The sequence below is a fragment of the Schistosoma haematobium genome, chromosome 4, assembly GCF_000699445.3.
Source record: "Schistosoma haematobium chromosome 4, whole genome shotgun sequence".
NCBI classification, from domain to species: Eukaryota; Metazoa; Platyhelminthes; class Trematoda; order Strigeidida; family Schistosomatidae; genus Schistosoma; species Schistosoma haematobium.
In genome coordinates, this window is record NC_067199.1 from 6,444,021 (window position 1) to 6,468,846 (window position 24,826).

General features: G+C 32.7%; 1 protein-coding gene across 1 annotated transcript in view; it reads right to left on the reverse strand.

Moving 5' to 3' along the window:
- Positions 1 to 304: 304 nt before the first annotated feature.
- SFXN1_1 (Sideroflexin-1) overlaps positions 305 to 24,826 on the reverse strand; it is a 58,780-nt gene continuing 34,258 nt past the window's right edge. Inside the window, exons 16-25 of the mRNA XM_051215534.1 lie at positions 22,290 to 22,425; positions 20,242 to 20,336; positions 18,395 to 18,462; positions 15,368 to 15,583; positions 14,645 to 14,707; positions 12,630 to 12,947; positions 10,843 to 10,948; positions 7,365 to 9,034; positions 2,481 to 2,852; positions 305 to 782 (exon numbers count right to left, since the gene is read on the reverse strand). Of these exons, the coding sequence (XP_051066059.1) occupies positions 8,843 to 9,034; positions 10,843 to 10,948; positions 12,630 to 12,947; positions 14,645 to 14,707; positions 15,368 to 15,583; positions 18,395 to 18,462; positions 20,242 to 20,336; positions 22,290 to 22,425 (1,194 nt within the window). The 3' untranslated portion in view covers positions 305 to 782; positions 2,481 to 2,852; positions 7,365 to 8,842. The remainder of the gene's footprint in view (positions 783 to 2,480; positions 2,853 to 7,364; positions 9,035 to 10,842; positions 10,949 to 12,629; positions 12,948 to 14,644; positions 14,708 to 15,367; positions 15,584 to 18,394; positions 18,463 to 20,241; positions 20,337 to 22,289; positions 22,426 to 24,826) is intronic.

The following is a 24,826-nucleotide window of genomic DNA, read 5'->3' on the forward strand; positions in this document are numbered from 1 at the left end:
GGTAGCTGGTGACCAACGATTGGTTCATACGCCATTTGTTCCTTCAGGACACTGGAGCCCATGTGCACCATTGGTTTGGAATCAGGGTTTTCCAACCCCCCTAGGTGGACTCTCCATGTCCACTAACCCGGCTAAAGCGACGGACATTCGCTTTTCGTCCTCTCAATTTCGCAAACAACACCCCTGCCACGAGAAGGCAGTGAGTAGGACTTCCCTGGCAGAGGCTATATACGCGTGACCATGTGAGAGCATTTCAAGAAGGAGAGCGGACTCTCCCCACTCCCGACCGTACCAGGGCATTTGGGGGTACAAAACAAAAATATCGGTCCACGGTTTATTGGTTCTGAAAATTATATGAATTTGTAGTGTAAACTGACTTTATACTATTTACTTTTCGAATATCTTTGTATATTTATTGAAATGTACATTATACATGAACAGGGATTACGGATCAACACAATAACAAATGATTCGCTAACGAGGTCAAATACATTGAGAAAAGAAAACAGTAGTAGATGACAAAGTTTTACATACATAGTTAGTCTAATATTGCTTATCACAGAATAATTAAGTGAGAAAATAGAACAAAAAAACAAGGAAAATTTTTGTATTTATGGATAGAACCAATCAAGAAAATGTAGAGAAAATGTTAAGATTATAAGGATAAAAAGCATCCAAAATTGTACAGTTGCTTTAGAATTGATTGCTTCACGAAGTAATTCATTTCCCTGACGAATATATTCAGTAGCAGTTACAGATGAGTCAGCTATCTTTTCAGTTGTCTATAAGTAACAGTAAACAAAATAAAAGAAGTGAAGTTTCAACACCAGCAATAGTTAAAATCTAGAACAATAGAACTAAGCGAACATAATGTTAAGGAATATTGTCTAAGCGATTGTGACAAGTATAAAAAGATAATAAGATATGAACATAAGTTATCAATGAAATCAGATTTAAGATACTATATATTACATTTTTATGTACATTTCATTTATCTATATGGCTAAAAAGCATTTTGGCATTGTAGCTGATATCAATTTGTAAGAAAGAACTCTAATTAGTAACCTTAAATCTCAATCCCAATTCTTCACATTAATTTCTAACTCTATTATAACCTTAGTAATTAGTTGAGGTTCTCACAATACTACTTTATTATGACTCAAAGGTTGTTTACAAACTATAATCTCGCCGATAATAACATGTCATACGTAAGAGTGATCATTAAGACTTAATTTCCTGGTCAATGCGAAAAGATTTTTCAATGTCAACTACTTTTAGCTGTTAAGGAATAGGTTTTTTGTAAATCATTTTTAAGGGGTTTCCGGAACATTCAGGAAACTACCACTTCTGGGATATGGATTTAGGAGACATGATACCACATTCGAATTAATATAATGTTACGCTAGTCGAAAGCGTAGTATATATGTGAAATAATCTTGCCTAACTGTAAGCTATCTATTATGCATTAACATAAAATACAATTTGTTTACATTAGATAATACAGCAAGTGTATCCAAAACCTTTTAATAAACAGTTGAAAAAGAATTTTCCATATTTTCCATTTTAATTGTAATTGGTTAATTATTTTACTGCTTAGAGAAAATTTTCTTGAAGAAAATTACATAAACTGATGACAAGATAGTCGCCAAGCAGAATCCAGGTTAGAGTTTCGTAACACAGACTGAGTGACGTAACCAACGATGTATCTAGAGGCCGGCAAGATTAACCAACAGTTGGGTCAACATAACATTGACTCCTGATAGTTTATCTATATGCAACTCCTCTATAATCCAGTTCTGAGTCCGGATAAGAGAGCGCAAAAGATAAGCTCCTACCTCTGCATTTCAGGTATGCAGTATATTTATCTTAAACAGTCTAAATGAAATATCAGACCGCAACATACTACAAATAAGAAATCATACTTAAATACAATTATGTCATAATCAGCAGAGAAAAGAGCGACGGGTACATAAATAATTAATGATAACTAAAGAATGATAAAAAGTATAACACTGGTTGACAGACCCTACCAAAGTTCACAATACTGGAAGTATAAAAGTATCAGAAGGAAGTTCAATATTTACATAATAAAAATACAAATAGTAATAGTCCGAAAATTACAGCATTCTCAGTATTCGCTTCTTCATAAAAACCATAGTAATGCATATTCATTGAACATCAATGAATAGAAATGAAAAATAAAGCGAATTGAAACCTGCCACATTTATGGATCGGTTCAAATTGTCATGCTAGAAGTAACCTATTTACCGATTACGGATATATATATATATATATATATATATATGTTGGCGGCTTCAAACTCCACTCTAAGTGTGACGGCTAGTAAAACTACCCAGTTGACCAAACCGAAGTAGATGGAGCGTGATTTAGATCTGAAACGAAACTATGTGAAAGTTAAATGCTCTAACCAGTAATCTACAGATTCTATTCAAAAGAATGTTGTACTTATATAACTTTACCTCTAATTGTTCCATAAGATGTTCTGATAGTGTTTGGTTTAGGTGACCGATTTCGGAGATTTTTTTAGCTACTTGATGCAGTTCATCTTTCTCTTGCGTAAAATGTTGATAGAGTATTTGATTTTCAACTTCAAGTGTACGTAATTCATTTTCTGTGAAATTTTCTTCTTGTCGAGATTCATGATAGTTTAAAACATCATTATTTTTGTTAATATCCTTATTATCGCCACGTCTTCTTAACTTTGTATCATTGTTATCATATTTTTTGGAACGCTTTAAATAGGCAGTAACATTTGCACCACAATCGGCAACAGAACGTACACCAGTAGCAAGATTCCCTGAAAACTCGATAAGACGTTGTTGTCTCCTGATCTACGTAAGGAAATAACGAAATATTAAAGAAATTCAGGTGTAACAGAATAATGGAAGCTTGAGTGATTAGATTTTGAACCCCAAAGTTTATGTATGAACTAGCGATAAATAACTAGATAGGGCCAAACCGAAGTGAACGAAACAGTACATCAACTTGTAACCGATTGGCTACAATGCGAGCCTTTAACCATTTAATTGTTTTTACTTCATAAAATGCACTTTCTTACACAACTTACTAGATATGATAGTTAGCGACATTATTTGGCTATGAAAAATGGCGTTATTTGCAAAAAATATTAATTTATTTAAACACGTACACGAAAAGTCGTTACTAATTTGTATGTGGAAAGACATGACACAAATAAAAATTAGTACATCAAATGTTTATAACTGCCAAAAGAGTATGAATAACAATTTTACTTATAGAAGAAAACAAGATGTCTCAACTAGTAGACCGTACAGCATAAAATGGATAAGGTCAACTATCACTTACTATCTTAGAAAGTAAAAATACGTACATATCTTAAAAGAATTTGAAATTAAACAGCCTAGCAACTTATAATACATTGTTTGCAATTTCACCTACAAGAGATTATTCTCCGCTGGAATCGTTTAGTGGTAACATTTCCGACCATGAAGCTTGATGATCCAAATTTGAATCTCATAAAAAACATGGGTTTTCACAAGACTGCAGGTTCGCATTAATGGCGTGTATTAAATAGAACTAAACTTAGATGCAGGGTTTCTGGCGGATTTCTTTTGAACTGCATAATACCAATCTATATTTTACTGCTATAGGAAGGTATATAAGGAGGATAGATAAACGTTAGCAATATCCCAAAGAAATTTCTTTTTCATGACTTATAAATTTCTGTCTCCACGAGTCTACTTTTATCTTACTGTACTGAGATACTCCATAAATTCAAACAATTATATCATAATCAACCAGGACGTATAATCTGATTGATTTATAATTAACAATGGACGCTTTTAATCCTTTTCATTTCAAACTGTCAGAGTTGAAACAATACTTTACATATTTTTCTTTACGAGTCAGAAAGTAGTAAAAATCTTGTGGTGTCTCGTGTTATTCACCGAGATTACACACCTTATCTGTTTGATGAATGTTTTAAAAAGAGACAAATATGTGACAGTTTGGTGTAGCATTACAATAATTTGAATTATTTTATCTTAAATAGAGCAAGAACAAAGATTGATGCAGAATAATAAATGGATTCATTTTATTTCGTTAGGTTCTCATCAGCTGCTTACAACCTAAATTATTTGAAATTCAAATTATTACAGATATTGACATATTTATACATAAGAGTGTGATTAAGGATCAATACATGTGTATAATGATGTAGCAATCAAAGATTCAGATAGAGTTAATGAGCTCATAAAATGTTTGATTCGAATAAATAAATAAAGTTAGAGAGGGGAAGTTCTGGAACATTGAAATAGTGATTAGAACAATAAATAAGAACTTTCGTCTAAATTTGAACGAATAGTTTCACAATATTTGGGCGCCGAGTTAATTTGAGACATTAAAAAGAAGAATATATTTGTAAAATCTCAGCGAATGATTAGAACTCATGAAAATAGATTAATGGTAATAAAGAAAATATGAATTGAAATCAATCAGTTATATATGATGTAATTTATATTTCAGAAAGAGTTGCAATAATGACGTAATAAATAAATAAATAGGAGCAAATTAATAGAAAGAGTGGGGGTTATTGTTACCAGGGTAAGGAAAGATTTATTACTGTCTCTTTTTGTATACATAGATCTGGTTTTAAACGTTTGATTGCTAACGCTTCAGCGAATTTCAAAAGGTTCGAGTTTGATTGTTTGTTAATCACCTTGAAGGACTTCAGTATATCAGCTTTATGTCCTGTATCAAGGAGATGTCTTGCGATAGCACTGTTGAATGAGTTCAATCCATTTAATCTTAACCTTTCAGGAATATGTTCTTTGAATCGGACGTAGGCTCTCCTTTCTGTTCTACCAATGTAACTGCTTTGGCAGGTACATGTAAATTTGTATACACAGTTGGTGGTAACATGAAAGGGATACCTGTCGACCTTTGATTGTGTCAAAGAACATGTTGTTTTGGACAGGACAATCAATTTCGCTGCAGGATAAGTTCTTGTCAGTGCAGTTTTTAATCTCATATTCATTGATCCTGTGACATCGTCACCTTTGAATTGAAGTTTAATAAAAATAGGCTTTTTATTTGCTGTAATTTCTTTCGGTTTTTTATCTTCACATTTGCCGTATTTCTCAATAAATTTCAGTGGGTATCCGTTATTCTTTAAACATTTTTTAACATTCATAACTTCCTCTTCTAGTGTATCGGAAGTACATATTCTTTCTGTTCTGTAAAACAGTGTTTTGATCAGTGCCTTTTTGTAACTGATTGGACAAAAGCTATTGAAATTAAGATAACTACCATTCCATGTGTCTTTCTTATAAACTGAACGTTGAACTGTACCATCTTTTCTTCTTTTCATCGCAATATCGAGAAAATGGAACTTGTTTTCTTTTTCATGTTCCATAGTGAACTTCCCCTCTCTAACTTTATTTATTTATTCGAATCAAACATTTTATGAGCTCATTAACTCTATCTGAATCTTTGATTGCTACATCATTATACACATGTATTGATCCTTAATCACACTCTTATGTATAAATATGTCAATATCTGTAATAATTTGAATTTCAAATAATTTAGGTTGTAAGCAGCTGATGAGAACCTAACGAAATAAAATGAATCCATTTATTATTCTGCATCAATCTTTGTTCTTGCTCTATTTAAGATAATAAAGGGAACTATGTGTATGGAATTATTTTATATTTGCTCATAATTAAATATGAACTTTTACCCATTTACAACGTGTACATGTCACTATTGATTCGTACAGATTGTACATTTTCCAGCTTTACATGTGCATGTCAGAACTCTATGGAACACATAGTAGCAACTGTTAGATTTCACAATATCTTTTTGATAAAGAGTATAATGTAAGACAATGATATCAAAATGATGAATACGACATTCGTAGAAACAACGTCTTTGAGAGATGAGATCTAGCCGACTCCATGTCTCTAAAATAATTCAGTGTCTAATCCTAAGCATTTGCCTAGAAATTACATTTAATAAGTTTTTTGAAAGTTAATTATGGCTAAAGGTAAATGAGTCCTAATACCATCAAATATTTATCAGACAACATTCTCATCATTTTATATGACAAAAGTCACCATATCAAACATACAAGATACATCAATACAAACATCTATTACATTTTCTAACACTTCAAATTATTTAGAACTGTTCAGAACGACTGTTAGGTGTTTGGAAGCAGCCAAAAATGATGTGGAATTTATGTTGACTGGAAGTTGCCGGTAAGGCGTACGTGGGATGTTGAAGGGTTGGATGTTTATCGTGAGAATCCAATCTGATAAGACATCCAAGAATACGGCCTGACATCAAGGTACTAAAGGATTGAGGAGTGAGTAGCCTACAAACTAATTTCCTGAGATTCTCTACAAGGTTTTATCATATTTATTTCATCCCCATTTTTTAATGAAGGTATGGCATTTTAAAGTGTTAAAAACCGGTTCTTTCAGGGTTCAGACAGATGTATTTTCATTAAAATACTCTACTTCCCATATTTTATCGCGCGGTGGATTATCGTTAAAGTGCATAGATACTTCAGTCCATCCAGTTCACATAGGTCTAGTCTCGTATTAGAAGAACTCGATTGTTCCTAACTGAGAAATACCGAATCCAAACATAATTCGCAATAGAACTCGGGCAACAAAATGCACCACACTGTCGGGACATTTAGCCAATTGATCACCATCTATATTCGATTGACAGGATTAAATTGGTGCTAAGGATCAAACCACGGGATAAAGGATGCAATTCAGCAATCGGCTGATGAAACAACATTTATTCAGAAATTCTGTATAGTGTGTAGTATGAAATTATACGCCTAAGTATACAGTTTTGACTAACTAAGAAGAAAACAGTTAAACCTGCCGAATGACAAATTACTTAAATCGAGGCACTTTAAAACAAAATAACTGCAAATTGCAGCCCAGTAGAATGAAAACGTCATTGATAGATAAGATAGAATTCGGTATAAATACGGAACAGTTTAAAGATACATAAAGACAGCCAGTTAAAAGCGAAGCCACCACCAGTATAGCGAGCTAATTTAAGGCTTGTAGAATGACTAAGAAGCTGACCTTTTAAATTATGTAAGCCTTGATAATGTTGCCCAAAAAGACAATAAAAGCAATCAAATCATTTATACCAGAGAACTTATCAACGCCTAAAACATTCACCTGAGCTACAAATACTCTCTATCAAACGGTTCAACTTGTTATAATTCATATCAGTAAAACAAAGAAGGAATTTGAATAAATGAAAAGATAGTGAAAAATTGAACCTACATATACTCAACAAATAGTCAAATCGATATATTGGTAAAAAAAACTCACTTCACTTTCACGAATCTTTTTCAAAGAATCCAATTCTTCACTTAATAGTTTATGAATTGTTAAACGATGTGATATAAGTTGATTATTATGATTATTATTAATATTCGAATCATCATGAATTGAAGTTTTGCTTTGATTAATATCTTTTGTAGTATGAATTAGATCTTTTAATTGTGCTAACAATAAAGTACATTGTTCAATCAAAACAGTGACATTTTCAGTTAATTCAGCGTGTAAACGTTGTTTAGTTGAATTACCTAATGTACCAGCTGTTAGTTGGTGAATACGTTTTAAATAATTTGATAAAACTTTAAGACTTGAATGAAGACTTTCAGCACGTGTCTGAAAAGAAAATTCAAAACCAGTAGGTGAATTTTTCTTTTTCTTCTTCTCCTCCTTAAAAGTGGGTGATAATTCTGGAATTGTTGGTCTTATGGATGAAACGAGTGATGTAAATAATGGAGAAATATCACGGGACATTATGATGGTGAGGATTGATCATTGATCATAAGTTGATATCTAAGCAAATCAAAATGGAATATATAAAGATTTATTTTTAAATAAGACTAAACTGATGCTATAATCAAACAGGTATTATCCAATCTAGGAACGGTCAAATAAAGATGTGGCATCAATATACCAGTTTATTGATTGTTGGTAGATACAGACTACATGGTTGAGGTCTACTGGCTTGTTGCGACTAACAGCTTATGTTGAGTGAAATGACTACGAATCAGTTAAAATGCATGTTCTTTGTATTTCTCTAGAACCCACAGTGAGATAAAATCGTTGCGGTAGATCCCAGAGTATTAGTGGCACCTTTTCATTGCTTTTTTAAAACAGCGTTCCCATTGTTTAATCTTCATCCTTATCAGTACTATTACTTTGATAATCATCCGGTTAATTTCATCGCACCTTGCTTATATAGGTACATCAAAATTAGGTTATGTTGGCCTTCACTTTAATTATGATGAACTGAAGAATTATTTAGTTATTTAACGAAATTAATATAGACGGAACAGATGATAATGTAGTTCATAATTTAATTACGGTGGTCTAAATGTTCAGACAATCTTTAATGAATGTGCCTAAAAATCTAGTATTAACAAACTCAGAAATAACTTCATGTCTCTTTAATTCCATTCGTGAAGTATGTTTACAACTAGTTTCCGATTATTAACTATGAGTCGATCAAACTCGATCTAACTCAGAGAAAAAAAAACTCCACCTAAATCAAAAAGCTACTCACAGTGTAGAATGATACACCATACTTTATCTGACAATATTGTAAAGTTTGTTGGCAATACAATAAAAAAATACTTTAACACATCAGGCAATTAATTATAAATCAAAATTTCACAAGGGGACAAATATAAGCACGAATTTTATTTATGTTACAATAAGATAGTTAACATTGAATTGAAAAAAAAGAGTAAATCTAGAATACAGGTTTACAAATCTCTTTTTACAATAAGTGGTTATACTTTTCCAATGACGTGACTAGTTCCAGCAACAACACCGGTATCATCAACACCAACAATATTGACATCGTTACTATTATTAGTAGCTTGTAGATGACTCTCACTGGCAGCATAATCAACAACCATAGTTTCGTCTGGTTCTGGTCGTTCCATTAAATAAACACGACATGTAGAATAATTTTCGAAAAGCTATGAGGAAAATTAAACAAAACAGGGACTTATTAAAGAAAAGGAACTACTAGCGGAAGAAAAGTATTATTGATTAAAAAATTGATACAATCACAACTGTTACAGAATCTAGCAGATATAGATGTTTGTTTGTTCTAGTTGATATGTCATCCTATCACGATTAGAAAAAGTTGAAGAGATGAAAAACAAAGGAATTGGACCAAGCTGTGTAAATACGTACCAACTAATTAGTTGGGATCTACTCGATTATTGTAAACAAATGTTAGATATGTTGAATGACATGGCTCAAAATCAGTCACAATAGTGCATAAACATTTACTTTTTGTCATAAAATACTTATACTTCCTGTTTTCTAAGCTCATTCTATTTTTGAGTCATACTATCCATTGACTAATTTTCTATATCACTAATAATACTTGTAATTGAGAACATGAACCGATCAATTTTGGACCAATATTGAAGACCTGGAAGCACTGTACTGCTGTTTCGTCATAGTATAGGGCTCCTTAGCAGTACGCATCCACGACAGTTAGTAATTCTACTACTCTGGCACTCGTTTTGATAATTTCCACTTAACTGTGCCGATGTGGTATGGGAATTACAACAGACGAAAATTTGTGCCAGGCACTACGTAACTTATGACTGAGAAAAGGAGTACGAATATTAGTAGTATCAATTATGGTAAGAATTATTAGATGTAGGGAGTATGATTCAAAAAGAAGGAGGGATGTGATTGGTCAAATTAAATGTTTTTCATCCAACAAACTGATTGGTTGTAATATATATACAGTTGAAAGTCCTATGATTACTTCGATTCATGAAAACCGTCACCATAAGTCAGTTTAAACAGTTGATTGTAACTTGGGTCAAAACTTACTGGTTGGATTGTTTTACAACACACTTGTAAATTATATGACAGTATCATGTATGTCTTAGTTGTATGGATTAATGAATAAACAGCTAAAGTTTCTGTAATCTGATATTTCATTGCCCATAAGTAATCTTTAATGAATTTTTAGCTGTTCATCCATATGAGAGCCAATAAATCTTCATTTATACCAATCTTTCACTTCGCGTTATAGGAATTGCAGTGATACCCGCTCTCAAGTATATAAGCAGTAGGACCGCGGATTTATCACAACCGACACCCACATAACAGAAGTCACTCCAAACATAACAAAAAGATCTTGATATTGTTTGACCATGAAACGTTTTTTGACTAATACCGGAGATCAGGTATCGAATAAACTTAGTACATGTGATGTCAAGTCGTTTAGATTAATAATTACACTAAAACATGATCGATATAATCGGATCAGCAATTACAGGATTACACAAATATAATATTGGTTGCTACTGAAAGATGAGTCAGTTGTGAATACCTCATCTCAGTGGAAGGTCTCTTTCAGCCCGTATAGTTCAATGATGACATCGACTGTGAGATTGGGAGGCGGGTTCTAATCTCACAGGAGGTACAAGCTCATTGGAAATTGAGGATACGCCTTGTTGACAAGTGACAGCTAGTATGGAACCCAGGTCGAGCAGGGCGTCCCGCCAACTACCTGATATCAAAAGAATAATGCAGGCGACGTCGATTCACCTAAACTAGTGACCAAACTTCAATCCGGTCAACAGAATTTCATCAGAACTAAAGAAATAGACAAATATAAAATGCATCGCTACTCATCGATCAGTCAGTTTCGATGAGTATATTGATGGCATGAAGATTCACAGTTCGAATATTTTCAATAACCATGAAATCAGTTACAACCTACTGGATAATTGAAAAGAAAAAATACGAATCTTACAACAAAAACAATTGAACGATCACCATTAGTTGTTAATTTAATAGCGTGCCACGGTAATGCTTCAATATTTCCGCGTGTAATGAATTCAGATAGATTTTTTCTTGGTCTGAAAATGAACATTTAAGAATATTGAGCAAAACAAAACAATGTAGCTAGTATAATAGTTATGAATATCAGTTTAACATAACTACACTAAGATGGGAAAGTTAGACAAAATTGAAATATTTGCAACTAATTTACTGTTTCACAGTTCTCGTGGTGTGTACGATACTTGGAATCTATTGATCTGGAATTCGATAGTCTGTATTTAAATCTAGATCCTGTGATCGAGTGTTTTTCCCCAAATCGAGCAGAAAAGCTAACAAATTCCTGGATCGATTGAAAAATTGGTAGCAATAAATGTTGGAAATGGATAGAACATACGTTGAGGAAACCATAAAACTACGTCATGAGATAAGCGCTAACTTTGAATCTTGAAGGAGAACGGAAAAGTAGAAGACCAAGGAACATATTGCGTCGGGAATCAGAAGCAGGCATCAAGAGAATGGAGAGCAAATGGAAAGGATTGTCCAGGACAGAGCTCGTTGTAGAATCCTAGTGGGTGGCCTATGCTCTTTCACGAGGGGTAACAGACACAAATAAGTATTTTTCTTTAAATCCTTGCTTGTTGACTAATAAATTCTTTCTGTTAACAGGATATTAAAAGGGGCTATTCCACCTTCACATCCCCATTCGCCTATAAATTTAATCACCGAGTGTACCTCATTAAATTGCCGAAGAACCTCTAAATGTAGTGTATTATATTTACAAGTGATGAATATGTCATCCATATGTTGATGGTAAAATGTGAACTTTTGAATAAGCTGTTTATGTGAATCATTTTCTAGTTCATTAAAAAAAATTAGTTGAAATAAGGACTAAAAGTATATCCACAGTGATTCCATCCACTATCTGTAGATTTCGCTGTTGAATATGAAATTCACACTTATTGTAGATTTTAGTACTAAATCTTGTATTCACCGTTGCTAGGTCCCACATAAGATAACGTTTTAGTAAATAAACTAGGAAATGATCCATATAAGTAGTTTACTTAAAAGTTCACATTTTACTGTCGATATGTGGATGTCATATTCATCATTCGTAAAGATAATACATCGCACAGTTTAATTCACGGATCGATCTAAGTTAGACCACCATTGAAAACCTGGAAGCTGAGGAGTGTCATACAAGAACGAAACATGCGCCTAGTGCTTCTAGGTTTTAAATGGTGGTCTAGCTTAGATCAACTCGTGAAAATACTACAATCTCCATAAATCCCCAATACTGATAATACATTACATCTAGAGATTCTTCAGCAATTTAGTGAAGTACACTCGGCCATTAAGTTCACAAGTGAAGCACAACGTGAAAGTAGAATAGCCTTTTAGGAAGAACTTATGGATCAACAAGCAGAAATTTAATCAAAACACTTGGACAGGGCATTACACAGATTTTCTTACCCTTTTATTTTTATAGTACAAGAAAAACTTGATCAAAACACTTAGTAATCTAATAAGAGCCATATGATCGACTGATACAGTTGAACAGGAACTCAATATCTTGAATTATTCTCTTGTATAAAACGGATATCGTGGGGAGTCTATAGAGAAATATATGATCAAAACATTTTGTGTAGTAGAAGTATGAACCACTCCATACACTATGTAGTCTTCCATTAAACATCTGATCTGACTTGTAATGAAATCAATTACCTGTATGTAGGTTTCAAAGAATGATAATTAACTTACAAATTAGTGTGAATTGATTCATTGACAACTGAAGCAATTGTATTCGTTTGTTTTAATGATTCTCCATTAAAATTTTCAACACTATTCAATACATCACGAATCGGTACCATAACAAGCCAACTATGCATTAAATCACTGCTCGTTGATGTTAACGATGATAATTCACGATTCAACAAAGTTTCATCAATTTTTATACTATTCACATTTATTTTAGGTGATGATCGAATCGATGAAACTTTACTGTGCTTTGAACGACGAGATACAATTAGTAGAAGTATTTGAGATGAATAAAACTGCATATCTTGTAGTTCGTATGGCCTAGTAGTGTGTATATAAAGAATAATGCACCACAACAGTCAATATTATGTATATTCTGATGAGAATACATTTTTGTAATCTTACAAAATTAACAAAATATACAACTCGATGTTCAACATTTTAAATTAATTTAAGTTGAAATAAACCAAACCAATTCATAAGATACATATTAAAATCAGTGGATGAAGACCTAATTATTTACGCCTGTTACCCCTTGTCGGGGAGCATAGGCCGCCCAACAGCATTTACCATCAAAGACTCAGAAAGAATAAATTTACTGATGACCATGAATATGAAAGAACATAAGTTTTAATTTACGAGATATACCAGGTGTATACCTAGCCAAGATTTAAAACATTTTTACTTTGAAATTTCTATTCAATCAAAGAATATAGCCATGACTAGTGTATACTCTGATAGGCCATCAAACTGGAATACATTGATAAGTCCATTTTCAACCAGTCAGTGCTAGTAGACGAATCAAGATGCTACAAGATTTTTATGTAAATTTAACACAAACGTTATTGCCTTTATAACTGTGTCTTTGTTGTTCAGTTTATCATAATGTATGTATTATTTGATTTTCGTTTTAATTGTGGAAAATTTGAATAAATTATTGTTATTAGACAGTAGAGGAATATAATGGTTTTTCATGCTTGAATTGTTAAGTGTATTTTAATAAAACACTTGAGTTAAGTTGTTAAACAAAAACTGTCATCAAATAAACTTTATTTATTTATTCGAACACATAATCATTGGTACAAGGAGACACCAAATATATATGCATCACACTTAGTCATACGATTTATGTGAGGACTGGGCACCCAGATCGAAGCAGGTGGTTTTCCTAGGGACCACTCTCTGAGTCTTTGACCTAGAGGTCTAATATACAAGGCAGGAGATGTATTCCCTTGGTAGCCTATGACCAACAATGGGTTCATATGCCAACTGTTCCACCAGATTCTTGCAGACCATGTACGCCACTGGTTTGGAATTAGGGTTTAACCGATTCCCCCCATATCCACCAACCCGGTTACAGCGCCAGACATTCGCTTCTCGTTCTCTCAATTTCGTAAACAACAACCCCCGCCACGAAAAGGCAGTGAGTAGGACTTCCCTGGCAGTGACTATACACGCGTGGCCATGTGAAAGCATTTCGAAAGAGAGGACTCTCCCCACCATCGGTCGTACCAGGGCATTTGTAGGCAATATCAAATAAACTACGTAGAGGACCATAAATATCTGTTTGTCTAATTAGTCTTGTTGAGAACGACTTCAACAAGGGACTTTTTTTATTATTTGCGTATATTTTTGAAAAAAATTGATGAATCGCTTGAAAAACTACTAAACATAAAAGAAAAAAAATTGTTTGATATACACAAAACGCAGTTCTATAAATAATTTAAGGAAAATTTAGAACTGCTTAACCAAAGGGCTACTGAGTAGTTCCTGATATTATGAAACTAAAGAGCACAGTAGTTGAGAATGTTCATATTAGGTTTTTAGGAATGTAGACATAACTTTATAATATACTGTCCAACAAACAGCAAACATGAAAATTCATATTAAAAAAGGACTCTTACAGACTGATTGCTTATTGAAACAAGAAAAGTTTCACAATTATTTTTATCATACTCTACAGTGATACTTAAATCTCTGCAATGAAGTATTAAATCCATTTTTAAAAAAAAACTTACAAATTTGCAGGATTAGTATCCCCAGGTATTGCATCCAAAAACAATTCAACACCATTCATACTTCTAAAATGATATACGAGAGAATAATGTAAATACATTATAAGTAAGCATAAAGTTTCGATTGTAAATGTTCAGTCATTCAGAGAGTAGTCAATCACTAACAATGATATTATATGATATGTGTTATATATTGTGAATCGCCTGAACTATAATGTGGACCATTGAAATTTTCATTTAATAATATGGCAGTAACAAATATGTTTTATAACTGTTTTTTTAAAATAAAGATACAATTTCTTGATATACATTATTTATTTACAACACATACTATCGACTATCTTCAACTACTTAGAATGAACACACTCTAGATGCGATATTGACTCATTTAAACTAGTGAACAGATTGATCAGCATTAAGGACTAGATAAACATAACATTATTTACCACTAAATGATCAATCAGTTTAAATACTTTGATCCAACTGAAGGTATATCATTCGCAACTCATGGTAACGTTTTTACTACTATAAGAGTGAATCAATTAGAGAGTATCAAATTCTCTGAAAATCACAGGTACAACTAAAATGACGAGTTTCAACTAGTAGAAAAAAATCAGTTTGAGTACAACTTCTTGTTAATTACCCAACATTACACATAATAAATATCATAATAAAATGCATAGGATAAAAAAAGGAGAAAAACTAGAGAGAACACTTGAAACATACTTAAATTCAGATTTATTACTACTATTATTATTTAATTCGATTGTAAGAAGTGAATTAAAACCTGATTTCTCATCACCAATAGTATAAGCCATTAAAATTGTTCTTGATTTATTATTATTATTCTTTAAAATGGTTTGTGAAGATTTCATTTCACCAGATTCTTCAGAACAATTAATAGTTGTAAAATGAATTCCAAAACTTATTAAATTTGATGATCTAAAAACGAAAGAAAGTATCATATCATGAAGAGTAAAATTTACAAAAAGGTTGAACATTAACACAATTGGATGCCGACTCAGTGGTATAGTTGGTTAACCGCCTAGAGCGAGACTGATAGGTCCTGGGTTCGAATTTCGCCGGATCGTGGATGCGCACTGCTGAGGTGTCCCATACTAGGACGAGACGGCCGACTGGTGCTTCCAGGTTTTCCATGGTGGTCTAGCTCCAATTGACTCATGACTGCAATCAAAAACTTAACAATCTCCACAACACCTAAACTGATAATTACAAAAAATCTAATATTAAATTGGGTTAGAAAATTCTTAAATATTTAGAATAACACATGTAAGTCAATAATACTGTTTTCAATTAGATTTTCATCAAGCTTTACTTTAATATACATGAATATTTATACGAAAATGTTAAACTAATCAAAGTAATTTGAGTCAATAATCATAATGAAATAGAATAGATCGAGTGATCTATTATAAACCATTATCATTTCCTAACAAAGTTCGTTCCCGTCTCTTACATATAGCTGAAGTCACAGGAATTCGTATAGTTAACCCCAATTTATGACTTCTCTATCCATTCCATGGCCAGTTATAACTTAACAAACGACTTTTTATTTTATTTTGTTATCATTAACCTTATTTTCACATCCATTATTTGTTTGTAACTTTCCGCCTCTTTCCGTTTGTATTTTTCACTATCTAATTAGTTACACACATATTATTAAGTAGTGGTATTAATGTTTTGTGATGACTATTCAAAGTTTATTTACCCATGTTTGACCTTCTATTTCCAACGTTTAACTATTGATAAGACTTTTGTCATCGTATTTTATTATTCTCACTACTATCAGTAAACCTATCTTCCTACTATCAACATGTATTTTTACCTATTATGTGTGGTGACTTATTCTATTTCATTGTGATTGTTGACCCATATTGCCTTGATTGGCTTAACATTTTCGTATAATCAGAATGCGTTTTGTGGAGATTTTTAGAAATTTCACAGGTTGAAATCATGTGTCAATTGAAGCTAGACCACCATGGAAAACCTGGAAGCACTGGACAACTGTTTCGTCCTAGTATGGGGCTCCTCCGCTATCATCATGACCACCAAAGTTGGTGTTAGATCTATCGAAGCGTCCAAGTCACCCTCAAAACAACGATTTGTCTACAATAGCGGTTCTTTATTGAATAATACAAAATAATTAGTTACAAACCTCAACTTGTGAGGTGTCTGAAGCATTTAAACGCATCCTTTTGTGTGAAATAGAAAAGGCTTCCTGTAACGGTAACATAAAGAATAATTACAACATACGATAGTACAAAGGGCAGCTGAAGGCCGTGTCTACATTTGGTAACAGTTTATCAACAACTGAAACCCGAATCAAGAGCAAAAACAATATGGAAACTGTTGCGTTTAAACGAATGCACATGACTGTAGATAACTGCTACAGTGATTAAGCTAAAGTAACTATTATGATAAATACAATATTAAGTACAATAAACGTTATAAGTAAATGTAAATATTTCAGAATATTACACAACTTGAATTACAACATAAGTCTAAACATTGCCTGAAGTGAAACTGCTTACTGAATGCAAATAAGTAGTATAAAACAATGTACAAAAGAGTGGAAGAGAAGCGAATAAGAACAATGTAAAACAAACCTAATAGTTGGTCACAATTTCATTGTAGAGGAATAATTAAAGGGAACTATTTCCTACACAATGTGCCAGTTGATAATTAGCACTACTGAACAGATGAGTCGAAATGTAAATCATAATATATTCATATCTGAATTGATGAGATTTAAAATGTTTATTAGTTAGAAACACAAGTGACAGAATTCATTAACTAGTGTTTTTTTTCTATACACTTCTTGACTAACTTAAATCGGAGATTTTTGAATGTTCCTCATTGTGAAGATAGCTTAGTTAAGAGCTGAAAAATTCCATAGCTTTTTAATCCTGCCTAGTTTTTAATAGCTTGTCAATTTAAATTTAATTCATGACCGAAATTATTTTACAAATGGATTCATATAGATGATTCTGAAATACGTGATGCAGTCGGAATAAGGAGGGATTGCAAGAATGATGTCATTAGATGATGATAAAACCAATATTGTTTAGGAAAGTGTTGCTTCTTTGTTTTCTTTTGGATGGATAAGTTTAGGTTGAAACGTTTAATGAGTATAGTTTCGGGAAATTTGAGAAGAATGTAATTCGACAATCGATTGATCCTGAAAGATCTCACTCTATCGACCTAATGGTCTGTGTCACAAAGGTGTTCAACAATAGTTCGATGATTCCTTGTCTGATAATCCAGAATCTATCAGGATGAGGATTTGTGAAGATTGCAGAGGAGTCCCATACTAGGGCGAAAAGGCCACCCAGTACATCCAGGCTTCCAAAAGTGGTCTAGCTTGAGTCGACCTATGAATTCATCTCTTAAAATATGCAGAATCTCTCACATATTATATTCATGTGCAGCACTCTATATATATCTTCAATCTCATTGCTCACCCGTGATGATAAATATCCAAGTTACCGTGATAAGCATTTATACTTTATGTTAATTTAATAAAAAGATGGAAAAAAACTCAATGAATAAAAATTGTGATACCTCTATTGTTGAACGGGTACTTTTATAGAAACTAAGACATCATAAAATAATTCAACATATTTGTAAGTAATTGCCAGTATTTAAAAAAATGACATTTTAAAGTGTACTCAGTGGATTAGTACAATTGAATAGGCTATGCAGCACACAACATACATTAAAGAGATTACTTACTCTCCTGTTAATAAGATTTGCCGAGTTTGACAACTGATTTCTAGACAACCACGAGTGGTATTTATATTCTGGCAAAAATTAAACAAGAAGAAAACGAGATCAAATGAACTTAGTGTGAATTATTAAACAAATTCCGATTCAAATACAAAAGAAACAGAAACTGACTATTTCGTAGAAAGTAAATGAGGACGCCTCGGATCGGTTTCAAAACTTGCTGAACAGGAAATGAATTGTTAAACACGAATTGTCAATCACCTTGACAGTAGTTTCCATGTTATGTTGTCATTTATGAATTGAAATTATTAATTCAAAAGTATTAGTTGTTTCATACAAATACAACCGTCCAAAGAAATCTCATACAATTTATGATAACATTTGAATTATGGCTGAACATATATACATCATTAGAGATGTGTTATTAACAAATCTAACATGTATTTTAGTTTTTGGTTGACGTAAACTATCATTAGGTATTGTACCATCGTCGGAATTACACTCATTCGAAAGCGACCGCTATTTAATTTATCCCTTCCGAACAACTTACCATCAAATACAGATCAGAGAGATCCAGAACACTTATTTAAAGTAACGTGCTTGTTGTGTCTTGTTATTAGGGTTTAATACGACTTACGATGTTACGGATTTAGGGACGAAAACGATTGAGCTACACTAATACGATTGGTTCTCATCGGAACTCATAACAGTCAATTATACTCAACACATCAAACCTCAACGGCTAAGACAGGAACAAGACGGAATTACAGGTAACTTGATATTGTGGTAGAACAAGCAACTGAAACGAAATTGGTACAAAAGTTGTTACTATAGTGGCAGAATATGACCTTCAAGCATGTAGCAATTTGGCGAACTAAAAAAATATGACAACCAATCAGACGGCAAAGGTCATGGGGAAAATCAAACTGGTAAAAAATGTGCGAGCAGTTATCGTTCCTGAAGAGATTTTAGGCTTTTTAATAAAATTCGACTATTCTTGCGACCGCCTTAGCAGTGCTATACACTTTAAGTTTGAAAATAATAATAGTTTTATTCAAAACTACATGGTCGGTACACTAGGGAATTTCCAAAATAACATATTTGAACGACTTATTCATTTACATTGTAAATACAATGTATACAGTGACAACTGCAAATCTATGCAATCATCGTCACTATTACAGTAGCTAGTCTGAACATACTAATATCACTCATACCAATAGTCAATGATTTTATGAACTAATACCGTGTCCTGATTTGATTGCCTTTTCCAACCTTTTCCTGTGTCAACTGACATTGCAAATCTTGGTTGGAGGATGTGGTAATGAGGAATAAATGTCCACGCTACCTAAGATAAAAAAATACCCACACTAATCGATTTGTCGTCTTTGGCTATCACTCTACGTCTAAACCAAAGATTGCTAACTTAGTGATGACAGTATACGGCAGAAATACCCCTGAGAAACGTACGATTCAACAGTAATAATCACAGAAAGTTCCCTACTTCCAAAGATTAAGTTTCACAGTTATGAAGTAAAACCATACAGATTACTTCTTAGTATCGTCGCCTCTTTGTTGAGAGACGGACGTTTGTCGTGCATTACAGGTGATTAACGTTGGCAAAAATCAACTCAGATTTCTGAATCCGTGCTCAGATTTCATCAGTCACCGACTCACCAGGGTTCATGAAACTTCCAAAATAAGTGTGACCCAACTACTTCACGTGCATCATCAGTGTGAACGTGGTAGAAGACATGACTTTTGAATACCAACTATTTCTATGGCAAGTACTTATCAAATGAAAAATATAACACGTAGATAAACAAAATAGACAAGAAATTCATCATATTTACCGATGGCAATTTAATTAAATTCCTTATTTCACAATCCATTTTCTTTTGAATTAAATCAGCCAAAGTAGTACGAGAACAATAATGGTACAAACCATCTGTTTAAGAATATCATTTAGAAAAACATAACAAAGAAATTTCATTTGAGTATACAAAAAACCAATAATGCATTTACATATGAAGTTACATTCAACAAAAGATGTAAATATGATGGATACAATAATAATAACAGTCCTATTGCTACAGACGACTTTACACACATTTAGTATGACTAATACCATTGAATGAGTTCACCTGTGTCAGGTGTTATAAATTCGAATTTCTTTTAATGAAAGCTCGATAGGGTCACTTCACCATAAAGTAGGCTTGTTATTAGTTCACGATATGTTGATCAGACCACTGACCTCTTTACCCTATAACCTGATGACCATAGTCCTTAACGAATATCGGTACACATAGTTTCTTCTAGCCACAGTGTCCAAGCAGAATACAAAGAAAAGAAAATTTAACTTTTACTAAGGTACTGGTCGTTTAGATGCCAAGACTAACAGGACGAAAAGATGAATTATATGACCCTGACGTACCTTAAATAATAAAATCACAATGTATACATATGTGACATGTCACATATATTTGTCATACGTGATACACAATCTGAGCAATAAGTCTACAATTAATTAACAATGATTAAAGTGAGGTAAAGTATATAGCAACAGTTACTGGATGGAAATGAAAGGTCGCAGTAAATATGATATAAAATTATTACAACCGAAGTCTTGAAACGGCACACTTCTGAAGAGTCCTATACTAAAACGAAACGGCTGTCCAATGCCTCCAGATAGTTAATGGTTGTTTAACTTTGATTGATTCATAATTTGAATGCATATCAACCAAGAAAAGTTGTTACATAATAATGATAATAAATCACGGATTAAAAACAGGTAAAAACATAAATGAAAATATAGACCTCAATGAAATCACAGATAAAGTCATTGGTTGTCATTACTTGAGTAAATCCACATTAAGAGTCAAGTTTTATATGGAATTAAACTATTTTATTATTAACATTCTACCAGATATGCTCAATTTGTTTGGAATTATTAAGTCTAAACTTGGTGATCGTACTTGTAATAAAAGCATACAGTATAATTACACTTTTCTCACATATTATTTGCCTGTACTTTGTATTAGGCAGTGGGTAAAATTTTGAAGATTAGGTAATTCGTACACGAGGCTGAAGGTCCTAGGTTGAATTCTTAGTTGTGAAGTTGTGGATGTACACTGTTGAGGAGTCCTATACTAAGAGGAAACGGCCAACTAGTGCTTCTACCTTTTTCAGTAGTTGTTTCAATTAGATTGGTTCGTAATTTCAATAAAATTTAATTATCTCTACAGCCCAATAATGACAATTACTATTAGTCTATATGTATTTTTTTTATTAAAAAAAATGAATAATTGTGTCTTGATGGCACTTCTTTACATCGTTCTAATTGTATTTTTCTAATCGTTTATTGTTTTAACGGTATGTTTTGCTGTTCAAAGACTTACGTCAATCAGCTAGAAATCTAAACTTTGGCTTGAAAATGTTCTCTTTATATACCTAGAATAATATGACACATGTAATACACCATTATGATTTTTCATTTAAACTGTATCACATAATTGATGAGCCTAAAACAAAACACAAGTGGTTGACATTATGAACAAGGCTTTTATGTTCACTAAGTGTGTTGTATCTAGCATTTTCGTCTATTTCCCGGTTTATTTATTAGAAAGTAATTTTCACTGAAGATTTCATTTCAAGATATCACGTTTGCTAAATTTTTGTTTTTCAAATGAGATCTTAAGTTGCGTCATACTAGACATGTTCTTAACAAACAGTTATGGACAATTCCAGGCCTAGTATACATATGTTTCTTTGATATTCTCACCGCAGATTGAGGGGGCTGATTAATCAATCATGTAACCATTACATAGTAACAAAGTCAGTGGATTAGTTGTTCATGGTATCTACAAGAGTATAACAATTTGAGATAAATTGTGGAAAATACCTGGTAAAAGTGTTTCATCACTTTGATCGATAATTTCTTCAAGCGCCTTTCGTAAACTTGCACGTTCTTTATCATTTTTTAGAGAAGATTGTGCAACAACTTCTAAAGGTTTATACACTTCACCAGATCGAATATACTATGAGTTGAATGAACAAACGAACGAAGAAGTATAATAAATTCCACATGAACAATATATCAAATTCGTTAGTTTGTAAAAAGGTGTAAGCGTGATAATAAAATTATTGAATATACTTTAAGACACACATCTCCCAATTATTTCAATGACATGCAATTAATATTACTTGAAAATGTATTTCTCATACCAAAAGTTTCTTACGGTTTTGAATTATCTTCTTATCTTTATGAGTTACGAACAACGAAACTAAGCCTGATATTTTTCTATTGCATCACAATTGGTCATTCTAACCAGTGATAATTAAGGTAGGAATGATACGATCATAAATCATTTAATCTATTTATGAACTAATTGTCAATATCCTTCAGCTCAAGTTGTATTGTTCCCATTGCATTAAATGTTCACTAGGGAATTTAATCGAACTGTTAGCTTATTTGAGCTGACTTTAGCTATTGAAATATACACGTTAGGTGGTTAGAGGTATTCAAAAGGAAATCCTGCTTGACTTAAGCTTTGTGCTAATCGATATTCATTCACGAGTGTCAAACATTACGAAACCGAGGTCTAGGATATCCTGAAGAATACATTCAACCATAAAACATAAAAACACAGTGTATACAACGTTGAGCCACTTATACTAATGTCTACATCAAAACCTGATTGATAGAATCCAGAAAGCTCCAAGGAAAGGCAAGCAAGACATTGGATGATGCACACTGGTTAGTCATTGTATACTACTGTACAATATTTGGTGCATATCTTGGTATGGAATGAACGGTTGTGGATTCATATATTTCTCATAATTCGAATGACATTCGCATTTATACTTCATCTTATGAACAGCCTTTATTACATATATTCATTGTGAGAGATTCTAATTAGGTGAAATATCTATATAATGTGTCTGGGTTCTGGAGTTCAAGCGAAATACTTTTAATGCTTTTTATCTTATCGTTTTGTAACCATACACAATAAATAATTGTCGCATTACATCATGAAATCATTTTAGAAGTTAAAAAAAATCATCTGAAGTGTCTAAGCATAAAATAAGACCGAAATATTAAAGTTCATAACAATTGTGTTTTTCAAATGGTTTACAGTTTTCTAAATGAATTCAACTTTTTAATGTCTAAATGTTATTATTTTGCAATAATCAAACTAACTAGATTGTACGCAGTTGAATTTTATAGATAACATTCTCATCGTCTGACTTTTCAGCTGATCTTCTACCAGAAAATTCGCTTGTTGACTTAGAATACACAGATGATATGATTCTGCTTAATGAAAATGTTAACAGATAACAAAGTCTTCTGACAGCCTTAAGAAACAATGCAACCAGGTTTAGGATTCTACTCTTTTCCTTCAAATGCAAAATCTTACTTCAGGGTTGGCGGGCGTCAGAAGATGAGTTATTGATAGGGAATGAAGTAGTTGGGACCACGGAGTAGGCAATGTCTAGGTTAGGAATAGGGTATTAGACAAGTATAACAAATGGATTGATGAGGTAGTAAATTTTCACCAACTAATGTGGTTAGGAGTTTTGTTGCCTATGCCCGTCCACTGCCCACCACGACGAGCGATTTTTTCTGGTGCACGAGTACACTGAAAGAAGAATAGGAGAAGCCAAACCAAAACATGTCATCAGTCTATGAAGACATAGACAATTAGACTTTGGCATGTTAATCGGTGTAGACCACCTGATTGGTGTTGACATGATTATCGTAACTAATAGTTAGAGACTTTGAATGACGTCTCAAAATCGTTTGTGGTGGCGCAGATGCATCCGTTCTTTTTCTTCTCACAAATTCTAATAATCTAAATTCCTCATAACTTTTTTGTTTTTATTTTGCTAACATATTTTCTTCTGGAATCATATCTTCGATGCTTAATCTTTCATTTTACCAGTGGTACTGTCACTATCTCTAATATTCTGGGATTTCATCTGACAGTATGGCGAATTGAACCGATGTGTTTACGTACCAAATTTTGTGTTGTGACTGACTTACTGCATGTATATATGAAGTTGGATCAAGAAAACGGAACAAAAACTTTTGACAAATGCACTGTGATTTTTGTGGAACCATGTTATTCTAGTTCTTAAAGGTAATACAATGCAAGAATTAATAAATTGTTCATGTAACTAGATAACGATAATTTATTAATGACAGGCTTTCAGTTACTCAATTATTCGATTCTTTCGAGAATGAACCAGATATGATCAGTTCAACATTTTATGAACACAAGTAGAAATCGGTCAGTAAGTGAAATCAAAAATAGAGTGATTTTTAAGATATACGATAAGGTGACATACTTAGTGTATTTGGAAAATTCTATTTCCAATTCTTGTCCAATCACAGACTGCACACATCAAAAGGGGACCATTAATCACACGGAATGAACT